Source organism: Astatotilapia calliptera, chromosome 23 (genome assembly GCF_900246225.1).
Source record: "Astatotilapia calliptera chromosome 23, fAstCal1.2, whole genome shotgun sequence".
NCBI classification, from domain to species: Eukaryota; Metazoa; Chordata; class Actinopteri; order Cichliformes; family Cichlidae; genus Astatotilapia; species Astatotilapia calliptera.
The window spans coordinates 27,185,010-27,206,205 of record NC_039323.1 but is presented as its reverse complement, the minus strand read 5'-3'; the positions used below and the strand labels follow the sequence as shown (position 1 = coordinate 27,206,205).

The 21,196-nt window shown below is 39.1% G+C and overlaps 1 protein-coding gene across 3 annotated transcripts in view; it reads right to left on the bottom strand.

Moving 5' to 3' along the window:
- LOC113016942 (striated muscle preferentially expressed protein kinase-like) overlaps positions 1-12,100 on the bottom strand; it is a 59,987-nt gene extending 47,887 nt beyond the window's left edge. For 2 of the 3 annotated variants that reach the window (XM_026160151.1, XM_026160152.1), the window contains exons 1-2: positions 11,665-12,100; positions 9,631-10,188 (exon numbers count right to left, since the gene is read on the bottom strand). In XM_026160151.1, the coding sequence (XP_026015936.1) occupies positions 9,631-10,015 (385 nt within the window). In that variant the 5' untranslated portion in view covers positions 10,016-10,188; positions 11,665-12,100. Of the gene's footprint in view, positions 1-3,363; positions 3,706-9,630; positions 10,189-11,664 lie in introns of those variants that run through there. The other variant, XM_026160158.1, reaches the window with a different exon arrangement.
- Positions 12,101-21,196: the final 9,096 nt, after the last annotated feature.

Below are 21,196 nucleotides of genomic sequence, written 5' to 3'. Positions count from 1 at the left end.
ACAACGAGGCAGCTGCAACCAATCTCTGGCTGGGATATCATACACTGTCAGCCATTAAGAACGGATAATTAGATATGATTGGTGCATGCTATCTATCTTACTTTGAATCTGGTTTCTTTGAAGCTTCAGGCAACATCACTGTTCGATGCACTGCTCAGACCTTCAGCATACATAGACAGAATCCTTATTAGTGGCCTCTGATATGTTTCAGACTCATCTGTGAAAACCAAATGGGCTCATATTTTCTCCTGAAAATCAGATATAAACGTCTCAGCTGAATCAACTCAGTGCAAAATTTGTTTTCTTGCAATGTCAACATGCACGGAGAGATAGCAAACCGTGAATGAGCATTAAAAAGACTTCGGACAGGTGCAATTTGGAGCATGGTACAGTTTAATTAGCTTAAAGCAACAAGAGAGAAAGCAGACTTCACGGAAACCCATTGATTTTGTGACAGAGGCTGCATTCTGTGGAGAAGACTTGATGGATGCCTTCCAGGCATACAGCTTTATCAGCAGCAAGGCTGGCATAATCTCCCTGCAACTGAAAACAGATTCTGCTGCTGTTAGACTACACTGTGATCACACCATTTCTGTTTTCCTCAGCAGACCGCATCTTCATTTTTAACCAGGTTTGTTAAGCAAATTCAGCTGACCCAACAGCAAAAGATCTGTTGATTATTTATTGTATTGATAAACCAATCTCTGCCTTTTCCAGCTTAATCTTTTTCAAATTCACAGTCGAAAAAGACTTCTTATTTCTTGGAATCTTGGCTTCCCCCTCCCTTTAAGAAGCCTTGCTCCTGATTGGTTGGCCCTCACAAAGCAAAGGTAACTGACCTCATTTTTAAAAACTTCATCCATGTTCAGTATGAGCATCTGAAGTTGCATCTGAACAAACCACCAGACTTATGGAACGATGTCCTTTGGACAGACAAGACCTAAGTAGAGATGTTATAATCGTCATAATGCACAAAACCAAACCCAGCAGATCAGCACAAACACCTCATACCAACTATGAAGCATAATGCTGGAGGGGTGATGATTTGGGCTTGTTTTGCAGCCACGGGACTTGAGCACCTTGCAGTCACTGAGCCGACCACGCACTCCTCTGTATAACAAAGTATTCTAGAGTCAAATGTGAGGACATCTGTCCTACAGCTTAATTTTGGCTGAAATTGGGTCATGAAGCAGGACAATGATCCCAAGCACAGCATCAAATCTGCAATAGAATTACTAAAAAGAAAAAAAGAAAAATCAAGGTGCCAAGTCAAAGTCCAGACCTCAACCTAATTGAAATGCTGTGATGAGACCTTAAAACAGCGATGGATAAATGAATGCCTGCAAATTAAAATGCAAGAGACTGATAAAGTCATACAGTACACAATTACTTCAACTTATTGCCATTAAAAGTGGTTCTACAAGCCACTGGATCGTGGGGTCTTGCAGAAACGTCAATTTTCATAGGACTTGATACAATAAGGTTAAGCATAACAGGCCCACTTTAAAAATTTGTCTAGCTATCCTAATCCCATAAGCTGTTCATCTACTTTTCTTTGAAAAATGTTGTAAGATTGAAAAAAAAAAACAATGGACAATAGACAACAAAAATAGTGTTTTTTTTCCTCAAGCTTTTCAAACAATGAACCACTTGCTGATCTCTTCTGAGATCAGCAAAAAGAAAAAAGCTCGTGAAATTTTGAGTGTACGCCATTGTTCAATCATTAAATATGTGTAAAAAACAAAACAAAAAACAAGGTCCTTTTTCTATTCCATATGCTGACTGAAACTTGTTACAAACAGTGCTAATACTCATCCTTTCTATCCTGGAGTTTCCAATGTTGGATACTATTACAAAATGCAAACTACATCATTTTTTAAAGGTTGCCAAGCATAGCACCAAAGAGGTTGCGTGGTACTGCCGTAGCGGAAATAGCTGTAGAATTTGTTATGCTTTATTTATGTTGCATCTATATTGGTCGAGGTTCAGTAACACCCGTGTTTGCAGGCTCGGTGTTACAAGGCAGGTATTTATTGTTTAATTTAGAGGTTTTTATGAGTCTAAAGTAAAAATGTGAGTTCTGTTTTGTTTGTTTTTTTGGGAGGGGGGGGTAATCTTGCTATGGACAGATGATATACGAAGAAGAGACTTATTGCATTTCAAAATTCTACAAAGGGCGTCTTATTCACCGAGCCCAAGATTATTGACATTTGCTGGTTGTTGTTTTTTTTTTAAGATTTGATATATGAAACTGCCAGCAGACCAGACTTAAAGTCTCACAGTAAATGTTGAAAGTAATGTGTGAAGCCTACAAAATTATGAAGAATTCTCACAAGAGATCTTTATATGCTGCCAGATAAACAAACAAAAAACCTTCAGGAGCTACAGGATGATGATTCAGTTCAGTTTGTGAGGTACTTTGGAAATCCCAAATGACAGTGGCCAGCGTTGACAGTCACAGTGAAACCTGATCCTACCACCTAATCCTGACCAAATCCCTGAGGGTTACTGTGAATGACTGTGTACCAGCAGGCTGGAACACAGCATTCGCCAGACCAGAGGCTAAACAGCGCAAGCTTTACCCTCACATATTGCCTCAGCTGCCTCGTGAGACCAGAGAAACTAATTAATTGTCCCACATCCTTAATCCACTTGAACAAAATGTTTAGAGAATGTGAAATCATCAAGGAGCGACAGATTATTTCTGCTCCAGTATGGCAGTTTAATCCATACAAGAGGTCCGGGTCGAATGCCATGCTGTATATGGCTACCGAGGCATTGAGTTAGGAGACATTAGGTTTAATGTTTGCCCACAAACTTAACATCAACAACAACTAAAAGCACATAGGTAAGATTTCCATAAAAGTGCTGACTTAAAACATACATTTCAGGTATTTCCATGTTCATGTTAATCCTGTATAAGACTGTATATGCACAGAAACCTTTAAAAGCAACAGGAAATGCTCAGATTTAGCTGGTGATCATTCTGTGAGTCCAATTTTAATTTGTGCTTTTTTGACATCAAATCTAAACCAGTTAAAATTCAAAGAAAATCAGTTTATAGGCAACTGCAATATTAATAATTTCACAAAACAGGATTGGTGTACCTTGAAGTAAAGCCTGCAGTACAAACCATTATCCTTCAAAGACACAACAGAGACACACTGAATCCAATTAAGCAGGAACAATAGCGGCCTCAAGTGTATTGCCTTGTTTTCATTTCCATTACAGCTGTTCCACTTAGTTGAGTATGCACACTATAACTCCCTGCAATAATATGATCATTCTCTTACTTCAGCACCACAAAAATAAGATTTTTTTGGTCGTAGTACATCGTTTGTGTTGATGCCATCTCCCACTCACCTCTTTGTTTCTTGCTTCTCGGCCCACTCACACCTTCCCTAAAGCTCCTCAAAGCTTTTCGTGCATCGAGTAGCTCCTTCCTGGACATGGCTCGTGTTTTTCTCTTGTAAAATCCTTTAAAAACCCAACCAGATGGCTACTCCTGCCCAAAATAATTTCTTCCAGCACAAGCTCTTTTCTATTAAAACCTTGCTGAGAACATAGGAACTTCCCAAATTTTTCCAAAAGGCCTTCATTTCTCAGAATCGTCTTTTTCTTATAAAGATGCCTCAAAATGGCTTCTTCTCTAGCATGAAATGGGGAAGTAGTCCTGCAACGATGCACCACCTTAAGATAGCTGCTAAACCTCCAAACTTTGTCATGTTCAGCCCATACCCCTCTCCCTGTACCCCCTGAAGTCCTAACGTTGACTGCCAACTTCAGTGGTCTATTTCAAGTCCTGCATAGTTCACCCCCTACAGTTGTACTTTCCCTCTGCACCCCCTTTCACAGCACTTGCCCACCCTTGGTTATAGCAGGAGATTAAACACACGGCAACACAGAACGACCTTTCCTGTCCTCTGTGAGTCGCTCTGTTTGGACCACAGGCAGTTTTGAAACTCTAGTGCATGGCAGATATGTTGTAATGCACCATTAATGATATAGTATAACACCTCATGCATTATGGGACAATGAGACAGTTACGGGGAGGATTGCCGAAGAGTGGCGGCCCTATTTCAGACAGCTATGTGCTCATGAACCTTGATGCTAGAGGTTTTTATAACACTGTAGCCTTGTCCCACTTAAAGATGAAGTTTAAACTGAACTCTGTGGCCGGATGGAAAGATTAACACAAGTATATGAGTGACTGTGGAATTCAGTGACATTGCTGTTTCCTGAATAAGAATAACAAACCTGATCACGGTGTTATTGTTAGTCTTGTACAGCAGGACTGAACCTTCTGTGACTATACCTTCCATACCACCGTGACTGGCTTTTATATTGGTTGGAGCTCCACATCTTTCAAACATTTTAACTGATCATCTGCATCCAGAAAGAAATTGTTTAAATCACCGTGTGTGACTGAGCCGATGATTTTTCACCTGGCTGTATAGACAACATGTCTTTGTTGTTCGGTCATCATCTATGGCATCTTGGGCTCCTCTGATTTACTTATTAGCCCATGTTGATAGTACACATTCTTTCTTTATGTTAGTGTACACTGCTAGATGACATTCCAGGTTTTAGTTACCTAGATAACCTTGTAATGTATTCCTAGCTTGTCGTATGTCAGCCAACAGTAGCATTAGCCCTCATTGATAATGACTTCAACTGTTCGTCTCAAAGTGGAGAAAAACCTATCTCGGGATTTGCCCACTTTGCATTGTTAGCAAGTCTTTCGTCCATCGTCGCTGGATGTCAGTAATATTCTGTGGATAAATTTACTGATTGCGTCTTTCAAGTACCTCAACTTTTTAAACTCCCTGTGAGACAGATTAAATTGTGAAGCTCTTGAGAGAGTAAGAATATCTAAAAAACAGACATCACCCGTGTAAAAACAAAGCAAATGCAGAAATTATTTAACTGCCTGCTTTTCCGTCCTTTGGCTTGTATTTGGCAGCTTTGCAAATAACACTTGGAAGTCATTGTCAACAGGATTTATCAAGTTCCACCTTAAATGTAAACTGAACGTCTGAGAATAATATTGCAGCCAGAGCAAGAAAAAAACAAAGATTAAAGCAAAGTTGTAGCTGTGTTATGTGTTATGAACCCTTAGATGTCTCTGGATGTCCTTTATGTCCTTACCTAAGCTTGGGTGCCTTTTTCTAAAGAACTTTTCAAATGTTACCTTATCAGTAACTGCAAGTCGTGCCTGACATGTTCACTCACACCACTGTGTCACAGTTTTTACAATAATTTACTGTAAAAGTAGCTTAATAAAAAAACAAATGATGGTCAATTTGCCATTTCCTGCTGTTTCATCAAACTGCTAATCCAGCCTTATGATGTGTGACGGCACATTAATGCTGTACGACAGAAGGTGACATTAATAAAGCAGTGTGGGCTCGTGACACTGGACCGCTCTGGTTTCTGGTTGGTCTGATCGCTCAGGATGATATCTTAAAGTGACAGACCTGAGTGTCTGACTCACTGAGTGATGCTCAAAAGCAGCCAGAACACGCAGTGACTGTTCCCACATGGGCAAGTATACACTAAGCCCCTCCAATCCCAGCGCACCCTCCTTTTCTCTTTATTCATCAAGCTGAGCGTGATTGAGTGTGACAGTGCTGCGTCTTGACCGTGGCGAAGCTATAATTATCTGTGATGTCTGCTGGTGCAATCAGAGAAGGGGGCCGACGGCATCCACACATCACTAGAGCACGAGCCCTCTGGCCGGCACGGCACATACCGGGCCATAAATAACCACAAGGAGAGTGAGAAGAGGGGAGATGTAAGAGGGAGGCAGTGGTCAGGAAGATAAGAAAATAAAACCTACAGGATGGATAAAAATAGAGAGGCAACAGTGAATTGTTGGTTTTCACGTAAGTAGCAAGAAAAAAAGAGAAACAAAGCCTCTTTTGTCCAATTTAGGCCCCTGTTTGACATGTGCAAGTATATCATTATGTCCTCTAAATCGAATTTATGCTGTCTTTGTTATCACATAGACAGAAAGCTACCTTCAGCAATTTCTTTGCCACAAGAGGTCGCCACATGTAGCTACACAGGTTCAATTTGGCAGGTTGAGTTTTACGCCCTTCCTGATGTAACCCCATCTCTGGCTGGAATTGAACCAGCAGCCTTTCGTTTGCCAAGCAAATGTTTTAACCACTACACCAGAGTTTAAAAAAAGAAGCCTGAAAGTGAATATTTAGAGCAGCCTGAGCTTTTGGCTCTTAGCGATTATTTGCCCATGAGCTTATTATTTGAATATTTGGCCATGTTTAATAATCTGAACATGCCAGCAGTGTATATGAAGTATGTTTCAGAAAATAGGAAAAAGCAAGAGAGGTCCACGTGACTGTTGTGTCCCACGACAGTCACATCCAACTTAGTTCTTTATTTTAGTGATTTAAGTCTGATTTAAGGTGTTAAGTGTATTGCTCTGTGCATAAGGAGAAAAAACTAAAGCAAACAAACTGAGAAACTATGCACGGCTTAATGTTGAGGATCATTTTCAATCAGTCCAAAATGAGCAGAGGGAGAATAAGATAACGATATTAGGTAGGTAGCCGTAAAGAGGTAGGTAGCCGTGATAGATCAAAACCAGAAGAGAGAGACAGAGAGTGCAGAGGAGCTGAGTGATACAGTGCACCAGCTGGACCGTACGTGCCAGCTCATAGTGTGAGAGTTGCTGACATGTGAGCTCAGCAGTCAAATTTGTAGACAGGACAGGGCACCGAGACTGTGACGAAATGTTCCCAGCAATACAATGATCACACGGCAAGCCACACAAAGCACTCAAAGTGATGATGCAAACTGGCTGTGAGTGTTCAAACCTACTAAACATCACAGAGATAAGCTTGGAAAATTAGGTCCAGTGCTCTGACTGTCTACTAAAGGCACTGAAAGACTTGGATTCATGTGAAGTTTAATGTGACATTTGTGCCCAAAATGTTGGTTTTAAGTGGTCAGAATCAGAATACTTTAGTAACCCCACAGAAAACGATGTAATTTGATAATATGTAAGATTTTCATGTAATTTTTTTTTATGTAAGTACAATATAAAATGGTAAATTTCATGATATGCATTCACTTTATATCAAGCATGTTTTCTTTAATGATTGAATATTTGAATAAATAAACCTTTTATTTTACATATTTTTGTTGTATTTTACTCTAAATTATGAATAATCCTTTTTTTAGTGTACAATCTGGTAGTATGTTCCTTCTCCAGTAGGTAACAGCACCGTGGAGCCAAGATGGGCTGCGTTATTGTATTTCTGACTACTTTTTTCAAGTAACTAGTAATGTAAGGGATTACTATTGCAAAAAAAAAAGTAATTAGATAACTGTTACTTTCCTGTAAACACGCTGCGTTACTGCGTTAGTAAACCATCGTGATTTTGTTTGTGATAGCATCTCATGACACTGACGTAAGCGCGTGCGATGCCCGTCGCAGCAACAGACATGTGTAGATCAACAATGGATAATATGGAGTGCGGGAGAGAGTACGACCATGCAGCGTTTAAAGCTTGGAAGTACTGACATTACTTTGACTTTCTGTAAAAAGTGACAAAAACATTAGCGTCCGCTGTTCACTCTGCGGGGGAAGAAAACTTCTTTCCTCAGCGTTTCAAATCCGAGCAAGCACCCAGCAAGCCGCCACATGAATGTGAAATTCACAGATCACCCCGCTGACATGACCGCTGCGACAGGACTCAGTGCCGCTGGATCTTTGATTTTATTTATTTATTTATTTGTGTTTTACTTGCATCTATTTGAAAGAGTGAGTGTAAACACAAATCATTATTTTATTTTATATGCTGGAATATGCAGAAAATAGGTTTAAATGTTCAACAATTTCTTAATTTCAAAGACAGTTGCATATATAAATTTTGCTTAATGCAATGTGCATAAAATTAAAAGATTAAAACTAATAAAACATTTTTTAAAAAGAGGCTTTCCATTTGATTATGCATAAAAAAATAGAACTGGGCTGAAAGTTTTATTGCTTCTATTGCTACGTATTTAGGTTGTGTATTATGTTTTTTAAAAGTAACTAATTAACTAAGTAACTAATTACTTTTGAAAATAAGTAATCAGTAAAATAATGGGATTACTTTTCTGGAGAAGTAATCAGTAATTGGTAACTAATTACTTTTTTCAAGTAACTTGACCAACATTGGTGTGAAGAAACAAAAAAATTTAGACAAGCAGACTGTTAGACAGTCCATGATTGTGAAATGTCTTTGACAAAGACACTAAATCTTATGTGCTTTCATGCAGCAGTATCTGCTACATGCTACCTTTTTCATTCTGACTACTTCACTTCATAGCCTGCACTTAAAGTAGCTGCATTACACTGCACTGACAAGATGTCACCATGTGGGAGTTGGAAAAACTGATGTTGAAGATGTGACAGATGGGACTGATCTTTTCTTTTTTCCCAGATACATAACTTATGCCTCGCATGCCTTGCTGCGTGAATTTATGCTGACAAGACCAGTCACCCTGAGCAAAACTGTCTCAGCCAAGTGTTCTAATTTTGGAAGTGATACAGAGCTGCAAAAGCAGCAGTATCTTTACAGCTAAATGACTTTTTACAGCGCCGTCACGGCCTCGGTCTTCTGTTCAATCAGCTGTTAAGCATTGGCTTGGAAATATTTACCTTCCCAAGCATTTCTGCAGATTCAAAAATCCATACAGAATGACTGACACCAGCATTTTAAAAATCTTGTAAACAAGATATGAGGTCTTTATTTTCAGTCAAAAGACATTTCTACTAAAAGTGAGAATTTACAGTATTGAAGCAAAAACCACGTCACACACTTATTTATCTGCAGAACAATCCACACAGTGACTTTAATATCATTGTGCTTATTTGTACAGCATTATAAAATCAGCATAAAACCAAGAACTTGTCTACTACCAGAGACTGAAAGTTTAAAGCTGACATCTACTTGATTTTTGTTGTATTATTATTATATCATTGCGCAGGTTGTATATGCCAAAATAGCAAGTTGTCAAACTAGTGATACAACCAATAAGTGGCAGGCAGTTCGTGTAGACAGTCTACTTAAAGTCTTGAAGGATATGTTCCCCAGTCTATCAGGAGGTTTTCTGATTTTAGTTACAGGTGCAAAATACAAGAATAATATACAACGTCCCTAAAAAATAAGAATATTTCGTTTTCAACAGGCTTTTGACAGATTCCTAAAATATTTGTGTTTTTGTGCTTTCATGCCAGACACCCTAATAAATTTGTTAAGAACTGTATAGCATATATATTCTGTAATGTTCAGCTGTGCAGCAGAGAGAATGCAACAAGCTAATTTTAAGTGTTTCCCAGTGAGGCTCTGCAGACATAGAAGATGGGCTGACTATATGAAACTTAAAACCCAATCTCGGCTCTTGGAACTTGGGTCGACAGTTGTTTTGTCTAAATGCACTTTTAATAAGTAGGATAAGGTTTCAAGACAATAAAGATTAACAAGATTATTGGTGTAGTATTTGTGCAAATCACCGGTTGGTCTTACTGAATCAGTTATATATCATTAAAGCTTTAAAATCCCTCATCATGATGGCTTCTTTTGATAGGAACAATGTGTTTAAGCTCCTTGTGATTACCTTCACCGAGGTCCATGACGGCCAAGACGGCACTGCACCTTGCCTCTCCCAGCTCATTGGTTGCCACGCATGTGTACAAGCCAGCATCACTTGTGCGGCAGTCTCGTATCCAGAGACCACCCGAGTCCTGGGCTTCCGATGGAGATAAGAGCTCATCGTTGCGGTACCAGGCCAGCGAAGGTGTCGGATGCCCCAGCACTGACACCCTCAGTCGGATATCACAACCTGTTCCCACTGCTGCTTTACGGAGCTTACGCACAAAAACCGGAGCTGCTGGTTCTTGGATATTAGACCCATTTTCTGGAACGTGGTCAATGCTGATTTTGGCCCTCTTGGAAGGGATGTTCGAACTGGAACTAGAACTTGAACCGTGGCTTTCTGCCATCTTGACTTCTTAAAGACTTTTTAATTAACTGTACTTCTTATCTGGCAATTGACTGGGTTATCAAGATGAACTGCATTTATTGAATGCCTCTTCTGAAAGACTCCATTAGTTTAGATGTCTCTGGGCTCACTGGGAGTGCATAGGGGGTTTGAGCTGGGATGTTGCACCAGGAACTGAAAAAAAACCAGAGTATATTTATCACACTGACATCAAAGTTATCTACCGATCCCAACATGCCAAAAAAACCCAAATAAACAAACAAAAAAGAGATATTTTTACTCTGTAATATGTATAAAATGTATTATTTTGAAACTGGTTATTAAAATGGCTTAAAAGAGGCTGATTGTACCCTTTGTAATGTCTCTATATACCAAGTGAAAGTAAAGTCATTATAAGTGACAAAAAAGCATCCTGGTCTTCAGTGCAAACCTGAATATTGTTGCAGCAGAGCCTATGAAATTGTGAGAAGCCCAGGTTTACTACGGGCTTTAGTGGGAAAACTGAGCTTGTTAATGTGTTTTAACCCAAACTGTGACCTTTCCTTATAACCCCAATTCCCCCCAAAAATTGGATGATGTGAAAAATGTAAATAAAAACAGAGTGCAATGATTTGCAAATCTCAAAAACCCATATTTTATTCACGGCGGAGAACATAAAACATATGAAATGTTTAAACTGGGACATTTTAGTATTTCATACAAAATATTAGCTTATTTTGAAGCAGCAACACAAAAGCCTGGAAAAATAAGTGGAACTAACAAGCAGCTGCTGGAGGCACATTACCATAGTAACATGTTTGTAACATGAATAAGTTTAATGTAAGTAAGTTAAGTAAAGACGGGCAGAGGAGAATAATAATGTTTATATTATTATTATTTTATCATTATTATTATTAATAATAATAATAATGATAGTTTTACATGTTTCTCAATGTAAAACTGTAAAGATTGTGAATATTTCATCATCTGCAGAACATAACATCATCAAAAGATTCAGAAGAGCTGGAAAAATCTCTTTGTACAAAGGCTGAAAATCAATACTGGATGCTCATGATCTTCAGGTCCAAAAAAAAGTGAGGATTCTGCCTTAGAAATCACTGCAGGGACACTTTCAGCAGTCACTGTATGTGTATGTCATTATTGTATGTCCTCTCATTTTGGCACCCGTGCCACGAAACTGATGAACCACAGAGAAGTCAAGCTGTGGTAGCTGGGAGGGAGAACCAATTTTAGAACCTTTTTGGATGCCACTAGTGGGTCTTAGACTAAACAACAGCCTGTAGCTTGAAGAGTGGTACAAGTTATCAAAGGACTGTGACGCCAAAGGTCGTGATTTGGTTTCCTTCACCTACCTGCAGTTAATGTTGGCAATTTTTTTCTAAATGATAATAATACTAATCAAATGAGGGAAAAATTCATTCAATTATTCAATTATGACAATAAAATGACATTTTTTTGCCATTTAAAGGGCAGAATTTCATAAGCCTGTGTAGGAAAAAGTGTAGTGATCACTCCAGATGACAGCAAGTGGAGAAGCAAAATTAAAGAATAGCTGGCGTATTTCTTTCATGTGTTAATGTATGATGTTTCATATGCTGATCCAAGGAGTCGCCTAAAATAGGCTATATAATAGAAAGTAATGCACCTTACCTCTCTCTTGCCATCAAAGCCGACAAGAATCCCTTTGGACATCCCCGCAAAGTCCATGTTAAGGTAACAAGATCCATGGAGCAAAATGTTTCATCTCAAATCATTTGCTAAAGCCCGTGTCTCTCAGTGTCCTCAGCGAGCACGGGCTGTAGGTGTAAGGCCACCCTAGATCATGTAGCATTAGCAGCCACGGCCATGGTCCCTTTCAACAGCTTGAACCCTGGTGAAGGTGAGACAGAGACAGATCCCTTTTTTCCTAAATGTCAAACGACTCAGGCCTTCCGGTCTTGTGTTTTTACCATTAAAAGAAAATGTAAGTGCTTTTTAAAATCGACACCCTTAACCTTTTTAGGCTTTAATGTTCTCAAGTCGGTTCGTGTTATCTGTCTCCTTCTCTCCCTTGTCACTGCTTCACTCCCAACTCCTGCAGGTCGGGAACGACAGCTGCACCACCACAGATAGGTCACATTTCCTAGCCTGCAATGTATAACCTATTCTCACACACACACACACACACACACACACACACACACACACACACACACACACACAAACACACGCACACAAACACACGCACACAAACACACACACACACACACACACACACACACACACACACACACACACACACACACACACACACACACACACATGCATGCTCAAAGCACTCACACTCCAAGCCCTTTAGATAATGTTATCAAGCATTGTGTGTGTGTGTGTGTGTGTGTGTGTGTGTGTGTGTGTGTGTGTGTGTGTGTGTGTGTGTGTGTGTGTGTGTGTGTGTGTGTGTGTGTGACCGACCGTTGGAATTGCTATAAAAAGAAAGTCTAAGAATAAAGACAGGAGTGATTCATAGAACTGTAGGGCAGTGATATAACGATACAATCTAACTGGGAGGAATATTTACTATGTTTGTTTAACTGAAGCATAGTGAGCAGCTGTAGGTTTTGTAGAGCTTTTATAAAAATAGTTCTAAGTTGTTGTGGCTTGTTTTTCACTCGCTCCATCTCTCTTTTATTTTGGTAAACTTCCATTCACTGATCAATATTTCAATAAGAATTTGGGCTTTGGGCTTTAAATTCAAAGCAGTGCTTGACCAGTTTTTACAGACACATTTGAATGACAGCCTGGATAGCTAAGTTAGTGTGACAGTGAGCAAGGTGCGTCCCTAGACGACACCATATTCAGTACCACTGTAGGTACGTCTGTTTAACTCCTCTTAACCCAAATATATAATCAGCCAATCACATGGCAGCAACTCAATACATTTAGGCATGTAGATGTGGTCAAGATGAGCTGCTGAAGCTCAATCTGAGCATCAGAACAAAGAAGAAAGTTCAATTAAGCGACTTTAAATGTGGCATGGTTGTATTTTATAAACAGCCATCTCTAGGGTTTCAGACCACAGAGAATGGCCTGAAAATAACCATTGAGCAGCAAGTTTGTGGGAGAAATTGCTTTATTGATGACAGAGGTCAGAGGCGAATGGGCTGACTTCTTTAAGCTGATAGGTGCTGTATGCAACAGTAACTCAAATAAGCAGCTCGTTACAACTAAGGTATACAGAAGAGCATCTCAAATGCCACAGAAGACCACACTCCTGTAGACTAAACAGGAAACTAAGGGACTTAGAGAAGATTTGAAAAATGTCGCCTGAGTCTCAATTTCTGCTTCAACATTCAGATGGTAGAGTCAGAATGTGCTGTAAACAGATTTATTCTGCTTGTATCAACAGTTCAAGCTGCTAGCGGTGTAACGGTGTGGGGGATATATTCTTGGCACACTTTGGGCCCTTTATTACTAAATAAGCATCATTTAAATACCACAGCCTAGTTAAGTATTTTTGCTGACCATGTCCATCCTTTATGACCACAGTGTTCCAGCAGACTAACACACTATGTCACAAAGCTGAGATCAACTCAAACTGGTTTCTTGAACATGAAGATGAGTTCACTGTAAATGACCAACAGAGTCACCAGATCTCAGTCAAATAAACCAGCTTTGGGATGTGGTGAGACTGTGTACACCCATGAGATTCTCATCATGGGTGTACAGCCAACAAATCTACAGCAACTGCATGATGTTGTCATGTCAACATGAACCAAAGTCAAAAAGTCAAAAAGTCGTTATATAAAGTAGAGCGTCTGATTTACCATCCATCTGCTTCAAATGTGTCAGAGGAGGACTCCAAGGCCACCGCAGCACAAGACACTACATTTGTTCTGTCTGGACTGGCTCCTTTTATTCCCTCTTTTCAATCAGTGGTCATTATTACAGAGTACTCAGGAGTCCATAAAACCAAGAAGAAGGAGAAAATAAATGGCTTCTCCTGAAAAACTCCTGCAAATACTGTGCTGTTGCTGTGGAAACAGTCACCGAGAGACTTGATAAGCTACATGATTGTAATCAAACAAAAAGGTCAGGTAAAGTAATAATACAACATAAGAAAAGATGCTCACATTTCCTTTACAAACAAAAATCGTACATTCAGAATTTACTTTTATAGTAAAACATATAATCTTACTATCACATAAAGAATCACATTCATAAATGAGCATTATTCAGGAAGGGAATAACTTCCTAATACCTTCATGATTATAATGCTATTATTCAATGAAAAAGCTACATTTAACCACAAACTAGAATTTGCTCAACAATTATCATTGCAAACTTAAGTCTCCATATGTCCAGTTGATTATGAGCTCAGCCATTAGCTTCTGCGATTCCAAATAGCTCAAATAACCAATATGAAAGCAATAACTGGTGTATCTCAGTATTTCTCTGTTTTGTCTGTCGTACCTCCATGTCAGTTTGATCTCTCTTTACTGTCGCCAATCTAGAGAGAGAATGTGGAGAGGTGACTTGAACTGGTATCGAGCTGAGTGAAGCTGGAAGGTCACCTGTCAATTGACCATAACTTACCAACCATAACTAGCCTAATAGTTAGGTGTGTTAACATGGTCTATGTGTTAACAAGGAGCTGCTGCTGTGCTGACAGACCCCTAAAGTCTTTCAGTTTGCCTACAGTCACAGAAACTTCAAGATCTTTCTATTAAATTCAACAATGAAATCTGCTTAAACTGAATATGGCCAAGGTGTTGGAATCTCCGCTTTTAGTAACGTGATACACACACACACACACATATGTGTGTATGTATATATATATATATATATATATATATATATATATATATATATATATATAAAAATTCATGTATATTTTTATACTTAAATTATATATTGTAAGCTTGAATAATCTTTGTTTTAGCAAACCTACTGAGAGGAATTGTTCGATGTTAAAAAATAGATAAATACAATTATATTCTCAATTGCTATTTAGCATACCCTAAAACACCTTTTTGGCTTGCCACATTATAAACCAAAGCAATGTTTTATTTTCTTATGAATACATTTTTGAGCCATCAAGGGGAAAATAATAACAATAAAAAAAAATAAAAAAAAATAAAAAAGGATACAAAGCAGGAAAAGCCCTTTCTTATTTCTTATTTCTTATTCTGTCAACCATCGCTTAACCTGTCAGATTCTGTTTTTTAACTTCGCATCTCTATTAAGAACACCGGCAGTGATGATCTTTGTTTATTGATTTATTTACACACTGATTTACTGATTTAATTTTTTGTTTTGTTTAATTTTTTCCGCTCCATAATGTGGCAGCTCCTATGAGTCCTTATATGTTTTGTATTTTTTTATATTCAGTCCCTTAATTTTCCCATCAGGCTACATCTGACTCTTGACCTTTCTCCTGTATAATCATGAGTAAAACGCTCTGTTAGCTGTTTACTCACCAGCTTTCCAAGCTCTATGGCTGGGACTAAATACACAAGGCAATATTGGGATGGATTAGATGGTTTTTATAATTTGTTTCGTTTGCAAATAAAGTATAAGCTAATACTAATACTGTTTGTAAATGTAATTCATAGAGCAGGTTTGTATTCAATGAGTTTATGCTGGTTTATTACTAGAAACTACATTTCAATGTTAGTTATACTGTCATTGAATTTTACTAATAATTATAATCACAACTTTGAGCAATTTTCATCATTTTTCTCTTGGGTGGCTGCATGTAGTACTATTTTTCACCTTCATCTAACAAGGGAAAAAAGACACAAATGCCTTCAGGGTTGTGTCAGGAAGGACATCTGGCATAAGAACTGTCCAGATCAAACATGTGGAGCCACCTGGTGATCCTGTGTGAGTAAGGGAGCACACCATTTTACATACCTGTTCTTGTAAACTGCACTTGAACAATGTTCTACACATACAACTTGATTCATCGACTGATATTGTGGTAACAATGTTTTAAAGTGCCAGGTATTGTCACTAAGACACATTCTACAGCTTCACCTGCTGGATGCTGATGCATCACAAGCGTGTTCAGACAGTGGAATCTCTCCCAGTGGTGGAGTGAAGCCAGGTACATTTAATCAGCTACAACACTGTAAGTGCAGTTCTGAAGTATTTGAGGATTGCCATTTTATGCTTATGTTATCATTCAGATCTAAGTTGTCAGCAGTTCACCAAAGAGTCATTTTTAATTTTTAGATCGTTTTAATAAAATCATTGTTGGAAGCCTAATCAGATCAAACTACCCCGTACTTTGTGTTGTAGAACTTTTCATTCTTCTCTCAGTCATTAATCATCTCATAAAACCTCACACTGAGAGACGCACTGGAGGGATCATGTCTGCTTTAAGCACCACTGGCCAACATTATCAGACTGGGAAGGGATTTTGCAGTGGTAAGTAGAAAAAGCTCTACTTCACTCTACTTCAGCAATTTAATAATGCATACAGATGAGCGATAGCATCATCGTATAGTGCAGTTCATCAGTCAAAAGGCATTTTTTTTTATAAAAAATGATGACACTTTTAGTCCGTTTTGATGATAACTCCCATCCCAATTCCTGAAAGGTTTAATAGAAGTAAAAAGAAAAGAATGCAATAATTTCAAAATCCCATAAATCTATAGAAAACATATCAAATGTTTAAACTGAGAAAACGTAGCATTTAATGGGGAAAAAAAGGTCATTCTGAATGTGATGGCAGTAACTCATCAACAAACTTTCCTACTATTTAACATCCCCTCTTCTTTTAACTACAGTTTATAAACATCCAGTACCAAATGGCCAGTTTAGTACAATGTTGGGCCCTTTGAGAGGTGCCAAGATCCACAACTGGTCATTAGCACACCACTCCCGGAGTTGTGGCATACATGCCAGTACTACAATTGTAAGCCCCTATTCTTAGATAGACAGCGTCATTAGCCACTACCTATCTGTTAACAGTTTGTTTGTCTCACTCTCCATGCATGTGAATCTGCTAGGATTGGTGCTAAAAGATGTGATTTACACATACATGTTTCTATCAGACCACTTAAAGTCTGCTTTCATGCGCATTATAATGTTAAAGTTTTCCTATTTACTTAATGTGTAACTGGGCTATGAGACTACGGTATATAGGAACTATATGTGTGTTTGGCTGTTATATTGTCTGCTGTCTAAACATATATATATCGTTTTTTTAAGGGATTCTTATAGCAAAACTAAATGCTTACAAACCCACTCTTTCATTTAAATGAACACCACATCAGGGCTGTTTTCACTTAGGGGTTTTATATTGAGGTCATATGATGTGTGAATGAGGACCCAAATCCAGACTGGTGTGACAGAGCTAATAAACAGAAAATAAACCTTTACTCAGGGGCATCAGAAAAGGCCAAGTGCAGCCATAAAACAAAGCCCATAAATCCAAACAGAGAAACAACAGTGGAAAACAGAATCAGCAGCACAACACAACAGAGAGTTAAGGTAAACTGAGGCTTTAAATACACAGACACTGATGGCTGAAGACACAGCTGAGGAACAAAACACACTTAAACTAAATCAGATTGAGGAGACAAGTTAAGTAAAACTGAATGTAGTACACAAAAATGTTTGTGGTTTTTCTTGTAAGTGTTTAAGTCCTGATCCAGTTGGCCTGCTACCTCAGATGGTTAGAGTGTGGTGCTGATAATGCCGAGGTCCAAGGTCAATCCCCAATGACAATGGGGATCCCCAACGTCTGGGCAGAACGTTCTGCCCAGACGTTCAGAGAGAATTCAAGAAATGTGTGTTACCTCCTCCGTTATAGGAATTCCATGTTGTTTGCACAAATACCTGTGGTACCATGTTTTCAGTGCACAATTCTGTATCTCATTTACACCTTACAACCATAGATGTGATTAGACTACAAATCTGAAATCTATCAGGCCTACTTATTCTACCAAAAATAAATAAACAATTTGATGTAGGTCACGTTTCTCCCATGTGTCATGTTCTAAAATCAAAAGTAGTCCCACCTGAGTGAATATCAGACATGCATCCACTGCTATTTGTTGAGTACAATAATATAACAAATGTGGATAGAGATGTAGATCTAGCCATCTGTAGGTTGGATAGTAATGGTTGTTAAAGTGCTGGCAACACTGAAGTCATGGGTGGAGGCTTGATATTGGTTGGTACAGCTTTGATTTTAGTATCAAATGGGTTTCCAGCTCCAGTATGACAGGAACAAAGTTAATGTTGTTTGAAGTAGTTGAAGACATTAACAACAGTATTGCTGTTTTTGTCCTCCCTCCACTTTAACTGTGGTGCAAGAAAAGCCCGAAACTTTTTGTTTGTTTCTTGGCAGTCAAAATCCAAACCCATAATAAGATAAGGTAAGATACATTAACTTAGTCACACACTTGAGAAATATGTTTTGTTACAGCAGAAAGTGGACAGTGCAAGGTCACAGTAGCAAAAATTAAGAATAAACACTGGAATAGGATAAGATAATAAGATACACAATAGAATAGAATAAAATACTATATACAACAGAATAAAATACAATGCTGTCAGAAAAAGAGAATTGCACTTAATGAAATTGCACATGTGTGGATGTGTGTGTTTGGTCAGCTGCGAAGTCTTTGTTGTGGAGTCTGACAGCAGTGGGGAGGAAAGACCTGTGGAATCTCTCCGTCCCACATCGTGGGTGCCGCAGCCACTGAAGGAGCTGTTCAGTGCTGTTCAGCTGTTCAGTGCAGTCTCCTGCATGGGGTGGTGATGTCACTCACCACCTCCACTGAGTCCAGAGGGCATCCTAGAACAGAGTTGGCCCTCCGGATTAGCCTGTTCAGTCTCTTCCTGTCCTGAGCAGAGATGCTGCCGCCCCAGCAGGCCACACAGTAAAAGATGGCTGAGGCCACCACAGAGTCTTAGAAAGTCTTCAGGACTGGGCCCTTCACTCCAAAAGAGGTGAGTCTCCGCAGCAGGTACAGCCTGCCCGGCCTATTCTTGTAGAGGGCATCTGAATTATGAGTCCAGTCCAGTTTATTGTAGCTGTCCACAGCCTCAATGTCCATGCCTTGAATGTTTAGTGGATGCAGTGGAGGATGTTTGTCCCTGCGGAGGTCTACCACTTGGTTTTACTAATACATTTAATACATTCTATTGCCAAAAGCATTCACTTGTCTGCCTTTACAGACATTTGAACTTGAGTGACATCCCTTTTTTAATCCATAGGGTTTGATATGATGTCGGCCCTCCCTTTGCAGTTAGTACAGCTTCAACTCTTTTGGGAAGACTTTCCGCAAGATTTAGGAGTGTTTGGGGAAATTTTTCTCTAGAAGCACGTTTGTGAGGTCACAGACCGGATGAGAAAGCATGGCTCACAGTCTCCACTCTAATTCATCTCAAAGGTGTTCTTTCAAGTTAAGGTGAGGACTCACAGGAAGGGGCCATCATCAAACTGTTCCCACTAAGTTGGGAGTCTGAAATTGTCCAAAATGTCTTGGTATGCTGAAGCATTAAGAGTTCCTTTCACTGGAACTAAGAGGACGAGCCTAACTGCTGAAAAACAACCCCACGCCATATTCCCCCCCTCCACCAAACTTTACACTTGGCACAACGCAGTCAGACAAATACTGGTCCAATGGCAACCACCAAACCCAGACTGGTCCATTGGATTGTCAGATGGGGAAATGTGATTGATCACTCCAGAGAATACATCTCCATTGTGCTAGAGTCCAGTTGTGCAGTGCTTTACACCTCTGCATCCGACGCTTTGCATCACGCTTGGATGCAGCTGTTTCCATGGAAACCTATTCCAAGAAGCTCTCTATTCTTGAGCTAATCTGAAGGCTACGTGAAGCTTGAAGGTCTTTAGTGATTGACTCTGCAGAAAGTTGGCGACCTCTGTGAGCATCATGCTCTACCACTTTGTGCTATGCCTAGGCATGTGTAGGTGCTTGATTTTAAACATGGAAGTGATGTGAACACCTGAACTGAGTGATTTGGATGGCTCGGTGAATACTTTTGGCAATATAGTTTACCTCAGAGTGACTTACACTTGAGAAAGAGTGAGAACATCACTTCATATCATAAAAGTTTCCAAAGCATCCACTATTTCGTACTGTTCCTTCTAGTTACTGGTGTAGCTATAAATCCAATGCTGACAAAGGTCTGGATTCCTTTATTGTCATTATGAGCACACAAAAACACAAAAAATCTCACAATCAAAACAGAACCACATTAAAAGACTATAGTATAACTTTCTGTTAAACAATGAATAATGAAATAAAGTAATAAAAAAAGATGGTATAGCACTGAATAAGAACATTAAATTAAAAAAATGTATATACATATATATATATATATATATATATATATATATATGCACGAAAACAATCTGTATGGCTTACGTGTGCTCAGCTATTGTATTTTCCATCTATTTATGATGTGCATTTGAATTTAACTGTCAAGCTGTTAATGATCTGATTTCCAGGCTGTGATACTTTTTGCCTGAAGGGAGGAGAATAGTCTGTGACGGGGATGAGCAATGTGCCTCGTGATCCTTTTTGGCCTTGTCAGGCAGCGTTGTTGCACTAAGCCCCCAACAGGTGGCAGTAAGACCCCAACAATCTTCTCAGCAATCTGCCTTTCTGTCTGAGACACCGTTACTCTCATACCACAGAGACACAGACAGTGTGCTGCACATTCTATGTGGTGCCTCAGTAGAAAGTGGTGATGACAGATGGGTTAAGATGAGTTATTTTTAACCTCTGAGGAAAATGCAGGAGCTGGTGAGATGTGCAGGCTCCTGGTTAGATTGTTGGTCACATACTCGACTATCTCCACAGCAATGTCAGTTATGTAGATCGGGCTGTGCATGGGCTGCTTTTGAACACCAGATTAAAAACCAAAAAAAACCAAAAAAAAAACAGGTTCCATTCTGCAAAAAGTCTCACCTCCTCCTGTAGTCTCTGTCATTGCTGTCTTTGATGAGATGTTCCACTGTTGTGTCATCCACGTAATTTGTGATGTAGTGATTACTGTACTTTTCACCACAGAGGTGGGTCATCATGGTGAAAACGGGGGATTCGTGACATGTCCCTTTGTAGAGCCTGTACATAATGAAATGGTGCTTGATTTCTTATGTACTCTCTGCTCAAATTGAGGTCTATCCGTCTGAAAGACCAGTGTCCATTTTTCCAAG